Below are 7701 nucleotides of genomic sequence, written 5' to 3' on the forward strand. Positions count from 1 at the left end.
TTGAGGCTCCGTCTCAAAAAAAAAATAAAAAATAAAAACAATTTGGTTTAAGGAATGGGGTCTTCGCTTGGTGCCTATAACACAATGGTTATGGCACCGGCCACAATACCCAGGCTGACAGGTTCAAAGCCAGCCCAGGCCAACTAAACAATGACAAATGCAACAAAAAAATAGCCGAGTGTTGTGGCGGCTGCCTTTAGTCCCAGCTACTGAGAGGCTGAGGCAAGAGAATCACTTAAGCCCAAGAGTTTGAGGTTGCTGTGAGCAGTAACACCATAGCACTCTACCGACGGCAACATAATGAAACTCTGTCTCAAAAAAAAAAGAAAAAAAGAAATGGAGTTTCACTGTGTTGCCCAGACTGTAAGCAGCTTGCTATTTTGAAGTTTGCAGATAGAGCAGCAGAGGACGCTGGTACACAAACACTCAGCATGCTTGCAAGTTCACTTGTGTGGGATGACCCCAAGAGTACATTCCACACGCTGTTTATGTATATCCACCCCTGGTTCCCCGTTGTATGCGGGAGGTTCTCCCTTCTTTCCTGGTTCATGAGATCTTTCCCAGGGCTCTGTCTTATAGGAAGAAGGCATGGAGCGCCAGCTGGTGGCATTACTAGGGGAGCTGTCAGCCGAGCACTACCTGCCCATCTTTGCCCACCACCGCATCTCACTGGACATGCTGAGCCAGATGAGCCCTGGGGACCTGGCCAAGGTGGGAAGCTGCAGTCCGGTGGGTCTGCCCAGCCGTGGGTGACTTGTTCTTCCTACAGTTCTTGATGCCATCTGTCATCATCAAATGGCCCAGGGCCTCCTTGCTTCCAGATGGCCAGAAGCTCACCCTTGTGCTCCCCTACCTGCATGTTCCCTGCACCCTGTCTTGTTAGGAAAACCTGGGAGTGTGGGTGCTGCTTACCCCACACAGCCCCTCCTACAGACTACAGGGACAAGACAGGCCCTGGGAATGTCTGGCTCAGTCCCCCACCCTGCCCACAGTATCACAACCCCACACAGTTCTACCTGAGCCCTGGTTACTTTCCAGACATGAGCCAGGCTGTTTACATCACAGTGATCTGTTTACTCCTCAAAATAGCTTTTTCCCTCCTCCCTACCTGGTGGGGAAGTGTTAAGAGGTCTGCAGGTGACACTGTCTGTGCAGTGCATGGCACCCAGGAGCACTCACTAAACTGAAGTTGATACTCGTACTGGTTACCTATTGGGCCTATTTCCCCGCTACCACACTGAATTGTGGGGCCCAAGCTGTAGGGATCCCTTTCATAGCTGTGATGCTGCACTACCTCATGCCAACCCCAGGCCCCACTGGGTCCCGGAAGGCCTTTGCTCTTCCACTGAAGGTGCCAGGAGCCAGGCAGTCCTGGGGGCCTGTGCGCGGTGGCTTTGCACCACGCATTAGGCTCCTCATAGCCCAGGCTACAGGCTTCTTTTCCTTGACTGCCACAGGTGGGTGTCTCAGAGGCTGGACTGCAGCACAGCATCCTACGGAGAGTCCAGGAACTGCTGGAAGAAGCCAGGATCCGGCCAGGTAGTAGCAGGGCCTCTTCTAGGCAGGGTCCCAAACCGCAGGTGTGGACTGTTGTGGGGCTACTCAGATGCCTACATGTCAGGACAGGTCCCAGGGCTGGTTCTAGCCCCTGCCATTCAGTAAGGTTCCCTCCTAAGGAACACGCTTAGGGATTGGTGAGCCATATTTTACAAATGGAAGAAACAGACCATAAAAATGGGAAAATGAAATGTTTACATATAGCACAGAAATGCCCTCCTGGCTCCCTGTTCCATAACCTTTCCTAAACCCACTCTCCAGACACTGGGATCCACACACCCAGTGACCTTACACTAGTGAGAGAAACCAGCCCAGCCCACTGTGTGCCCAGTGCTATGCCTGGGGCAGGTCTGGAGTTTGGACATGGAGAGATGTTAGTGACAGGTTGAGAAAGGGCAAATGCAGATCTTGGAGGCCCCATGGAGAAGGAGGAGGTGTGGAGTCAGGGGTCGCATATGTTCTAAGCATGATCTGGGGCCCAGCGTTTGCCAAGCACTTTACATGTACCATGTCATGGGAGCTGTGTTTCAGTCTTGTAAAGCAGACACTATTGTTATCCTCATTTGTGAGATGAGGAAACTGAGGCAGAAAGAAGTTAGCATGTCTCCCCTAAGATTACACTGCTGGCAGACGGTGGAACCACTGGGTTTTACTGCCTCCCTGGGAAGGAGACCAGGGACCCAGTACAAGGACAGAGGAGAGGGCAGGCTGGGTGAGCCCATAGCATGGCGGCCAAGACAAGGACCAGGGACAGAGGCAAAGGTGGAGATGCTGTGCCAGAATTCAGGGGTAGCAGGGGACAGCCCTAAAAACAAAAAGCCTAAAAAAGGGTCTTTAAACTTCTAGCTTTTCAACATTAAGCAATGTACAAAAAGGTCCCTTCTGGAGGTTTCCCCAGCATTGACCCCTCCAGCTCTCAGGCTGGAGGTCAAGGAGAGTTTGGCATCAGGAGTTGGGGTCACCCCACAGACAACCATCCTGTATGCAGGATTCATAGCTACCCCTTCACACCGAGCTGGGTACAGCGCCTCTGAGCCCCTTGAGCTCAGGACCGGCAGCAGCTCGCCATCCCACCAGACCCAGAGCTGACCCCCAGGTTCTTCCTTCCATAGCAGACTGCCCATGTGGCCCATGTCCCTGTGCACAGAACAGATGCCTCATCATCCAGGGCTCCCTGCTGTGCCAGTGGGCAGGGGAGGGACCATGGTGGCATCCCTCCTTCTCAGCAACAGAAGGCACTGGAAATCCTCAGATGACATAGAAGACCCCTTTTACAATATTTGAGGACAGCACTGATATCCTTGGAGGGCTAGAGTTGTCCTAATAGCTTTTTAAAACTCTTTAGTTTTTTTCCTATTAAAAAATAATGCATGTAATTCAAACCATAGAATAAGTGAATAAAGTGAACATGATCAGAGTGAGGACTTGGGACAGAGAAAGAGTTGGGGAAGTCGGCTCGGCACCTGTGGCTCAAGCGGCTAAGGCGCCAGCCACGTACACCTAAGGTGGCGGGTTTGAATCCAACCCGGACCCGCCAAACAACAATAATGGCTGCAACCAAAAAATAGCCGGGCGTTGTGGCGGGCGCCTGTGGTCCCAGCTACTTGGGAGGCGGAGGCAGGAGACTCGCTTGAGCCCAGGAGTTGGAGGTTGCTGTGAGCAGTGAAGCCATAGCACTCTACCCAGGGGGACAGCTTGAGGCTCTGTCTCAAAAAAAAAAGAGTTGGGGAAGTCAGTGGCTCACACTGCATGACAATAAGAAAGAGACTTAGTGTTTGTAAGGGCCAGTTCTGACATCCTGCCTCAAACTGCTTAGGACCGGGTAGGGGATGCTGTCTGCAGGGTAGAGTGACCACAGCTGGTGGCTCTGCCAGGGGGCTCAGCAGGGGTGGGAGTGGGAGGAGAAAGGGAAACAGACTTGAGGGGGCTTCTCATTCTGTTCCCTGCTCACCTGCCACCTGAGGGGCAGTGGCACAGTCTGTCTCCTGGGCAGCCTGGTGGAGAAGCTGAGGGTGCGCCCATTCCACCCCAGCACCCCTACCCAAGGGCTCCTGGACTCTGTCTCTGTGCAGCCCTGGGCAAGTAACTTGTCTTCTCTTCATTCTCATCTGCAAAGCGCCAAGGCCTACTGGCAGGGTAGCTACAAAGCATCCTTCTATGAGGGACCAAAGGCCCCCCCTCATTAAACAGCCATCTCTGCCAGCATAGCCATGTACCAGGGCAGAGAGAGGTATCCTGTTCTATCCTGCAGGTGGAGAACAAGGACCAGAGAAGAGGGAGAAGAAGGCATAAGGGAAGGGGAGTCCTTCCCCTGGCTGTGAGCCCAGAGGCACCCCCCACCTTCTAGCTCACTCACAGGCAGGGCTAGGGGAGCTCCTGGGGTGAGATCATTGGGGATGATCTTGGCTTAGTCTGTCCCTCTGGTTCTTACAGAGCTGAAACCACCCAAGGGTGAGCCTCCCACAGCCCCCCTGGAGCCTGCTGAGTCAGTAAGGCCATCAGCACCCCCTGCAGAGCTGGAAGTGCAGCCCTCAGAATGTGTCGTGTGCCTGGAACGAGAGGTAAGTTGGGGTGACAGGCCAAGCAAAAGCCCTCACCCGCCCACCCCGTCTATGCCGTACTCTTCAGCTCCCCAGGGATTGTTTCTAAACATTTTTCTCTAGTTATGTAAGTACATTGTGTCCGTTTAGCAATTTTGGAAAATACAGGAAAGCAAAAAACTACAGGAAATAAAAATGACCCATGAACCTATGACCCCAATATGAGCAATGCTAACATCATTCTCTGGACCTTTTATTTTCCAACAGGGTCTTTCCCCTGTTTAATAAATATATTAGTAAAACTTCCCAAGTCACAAAAATCAACAATATGATTTTCCACGCAGAAGCTTTTATTTATTATTATTTTGCAATTAAAATGGCTTTATTCCACCTGGGTGCAAGTGGGGTAAGATTTCCAACTGGGAAGAAATTCACACATGGGTAATGGTGGATGGGGGTTTTAAAGGTCAGGAAGATAGAAGTCAGGACATTCCCTTTCCTGGGTTGGACATATGTTGTAAGGGTGGGTGTTGGCCCATTTACCTTTCCTAGATGGGACATCTGATGAGGTAGGGTAGGGTGTTGACCCACTCATCTTTCTTAGGTGAGGCATCTAGTGGGAGAGGGTAGGGGTTAATTCTTTTAGGGAGGTACACCCTACTTGGGCAGGGTTTGACTCTATCATTCCAGTCTTTTTTGTTTATAATAAGGAGGTGGGTTGGTGGGCATGGTATCTCTGTCACTACTTCCTGCATGAAGAATGGCTGTGTGGGCTACCTGTAAAGAGAATGGGACAGGGGGGAAATGGGGTGAGGGAGTGGCATTTACTGGGACTCTTTGGCTTTTTCAGTCTAAGCCGGTTGGTATCCAGTAAGGCAAGGATATGAGAAGTTGTTTTGGGGTGATTGGTTAATATAGGGGTCCTCAAACTTTTTAAACAGGGGGCCAGTTCACTGTCCCTCAGACCGTTGTAGGGCTGGACTGCGGAACTGGGACGAGTCAGCAGCAGGACAGGCAGCGGTGGCAAAAACACCCGGCAGGCCGGATAAATGTCCTAGGTGGGCTGCATGTGGCCCTTGGGCCATAGTTTGAGGACACCTGGGTTAATACATCAAGATATAGGTGGAGGGTTACTGATTTGAAACTGAGAACAAGAAAAAATCATAATTAGTGACCTTATCAGACAATAACCAAAGAGAAAGATGGACAGTGAGGGGCAGGAAACAGTTGAAATTTCCATTTAATACCCATTACCAAGATCTCTACCCATTTTAGAGGTTTTTTTAAGGTGTCAGCGTGGATGAAGTTGCTCCCGTGTTTGTTAGAAAAGATCGACTTACCTTCTATAAGTAAAAATACCTAGAGTTCAGTTTTCCAGGACTGCATCAGGAGGCATTATGATTTCCTGCAGGGTCATCCTTCTTTTGCAGCTAGGTTCAGGAGGGAATTTCAGCCATGTTCTGAGAGTGTCTGCACCAGATCTTCAGAAAGACCTGGGCAGCCAGACTTCTGCAGGCTGGACATGGTTAGGGGTGGGTGTGTGGATTTGGGGCACTGTTTTGCTCAGAAACCTAGTTTGCTGCACTTACAGCATGATCCTGAGGAAGATTTTGTTTTTTTCAGAATACCTCACAGAGTTTTTTAAGAAGTAGCCGAGTTTTGCTTAATGGTGGAAGTCAATACTAGAGCTCTAAGAGGCACTGCCACACCTTGAAGGCCAGATCTATGGGATCTCACTGGGAGGTCTGAGGGCCCTAGGGAATTCCACCATTTTTTTTCCTACCACCTGCACAGAGGGTGGGGTGGGGGCAGTGGACAGAGGGGGGATGGGGTATTATTTAAGGGAAGGATAGGGATGTGGGGATTGGAGGGCAATGAGAATGTGTGAGGGATGGGAGGTTATAGAGAGAGGTATCCCACAGAGAGACACTTCCCAGGTGTTCTGATCAAGAGAATGGAGGGATTATAGGAAGAGGGTTGGAGAGGAGCAGTAGGGGCTGTGGAAGGGTATCAGGAGAAGCTGGTGTTACCCGTGCCAGGAGAATCCGAGAGGGTTCACAGGATGAACACATGAGAAATGCCTGGATATAAGGGATCTCTGAACATGTGCCTAATTTTTGACAGTAATTATTGAGATCAATGAGAATTGAGAGATTGAAGGTGCTATGTTGAGGCCTCTGTAAGCCACTGTCAAACTTGTACGTAGGTCAAGCAGTATTACAGGAAAAAGTGAGATGTTTTGGTTTGAGGTCAGGAGAGAGCTGTAGAGGCTTGAGATTAGTCAAAAGGCAGTTTAGAGGTGAAGAAGGAGGAATGTGTGACTCTGGAGGTAAAAGTGTAGCTTAGAGGTGAACAAGGGGAAATCTCTGGCTGAGGGGTCCTCATATTGAAAAGTGGAGGTAGGAAAAGAAAGGAGATTAGAAGGAGAATGGAGGAGGAGGAAGAAAAAAGTCAGACCAGTCGGAAAAAATGGTGATTCAGACTAGATGGATGAGTCTGGCTCACAGAACTACCAAAAATGGTCCAGCCCACAGTCGGGCAATGAACTGATGAGCCTGGCTCATTGAGGCTGGCACTGGGAGATTACCCGGACCCTCCACATATGACTTTGGTCAAAAGAGGGCCTGGCCTCTGCACATGACCTTAACTAGCCAGTGGACCTCTAGGCCCACAATAGGGCACCAGAGGAGTGAGGCTGGGAAACCAGCCAGAGCCCAGGCCTACCAGAAGGCATCCCCAGACATGAGGCACTGGACGGACAGGCGAGCCTGGCTTGCTGGGGTGGCCAAGACTGAGATCAGGGAAGCAAGGCTTCCACGTGTGAAACCAGCCAGAAAATAAATGGAGGAGAAGGGAGACACCCAGAGATGGAGGGAGAGGGAAAAAGGAAGTTAAGAGTAGAGGATAGGAAGAGAAGTTAAAAAAGGTTTAGAAAAGTAGTTTTAGACAAATGTTCATCTCACCAGTAGATGGATAAAGTTTAGGGAGAGTCAGAGAGGTTTCCGGTTGTCTTTCGTCTTAGAAGAAGAGTCCACTTAGCTGGGTCCGATGGGGTATACTTCGGCCCCCTGAAGGGGCTTCTCCCCAGCCCAGGTTTGGCACCAAATGAAAGGTTACAGAGCCAAAGATTAAAGATTATTCTGAGGTGCGAGACGAAAGGAAAACTGAGGCCTGGTTTGTGCAATTAAAATGACTTCATTCCACCTGGGTGAGATGGGGTAAGATTTCCAACCGGGAAGAAATTCACTGGGAGGCTTTTAGGAAATCATTAAAAATTAGCTGAGCGTTGTGGCAGGTCCCTGTAGTTCCAGCTATTTGGCAGGCTGAGGCAAGAGAATCACTTAAGCCCAAGAGTTGGAGGTTGCTGTGAGCTGTGACACCATAGCACTCTACTGAGGGTGACATAATAAGACTCTGTCTCAAAAAAGAAAAATCATTAAAAAAATTTATTGTAGGGCAGCACCTGTGGCTCAGTGAGTAGGGCACTGGCCCCATATGCTAGGGGTGGTGGGTTCAAACCCGGCCCCAGCCAAACTGCAACAAAAAAAGAAAAAAAAAATAGTGGGGCGTTGTGACAGGCACCTATAGTCCCAGCTACTCAGGA

The 7701-nt window shown here is 50.2% G+C and overlaps 1 protein-coding gene across 1 annotated transcript in view; it reads left to right on the plus strand.

The window, feature by feature from the left end:
• The window catches only part of LRSAM1 (leucine rich repeat and sterile alpha motif containing 1), a 55417-nt gene that overhangs the window by 45611 nt on the left and 2105 nt on the right, over window positions 1-7701 (plus strand). Inside the window, exons 23-25 of the mRNA XM_012802386.2 lie at window positions 580-711; window positions 1458-1539; window positions 3991-4118. Of these exons, the coding sequence (XP_012657840.1) occupies window positions 580-711; window positions 1458-1539; window positions 3991-4118 (342 nt within the window). The remainder of the gene's footprint in view (window positions 1-579; window positions 712-1457; window positions 1540-3990; window positions 4119-7701) is intronic.

Source organism: Otolemur garnettii, unplaced genomic scaffold (genome assembly GCF_000181295.1).
Source record: "Otolemur garnettii isolate 467f Iridium unplaced genomic scaffold, OtoGar3 scaffold00014, whole genome shotgun sequence".
Classification (NCBI taxonomy): Eukaryota; Metazoa; Chordata; class Mammalia; order Primates; family Galagidae; genus Otolemur; species Otolemur garnettii.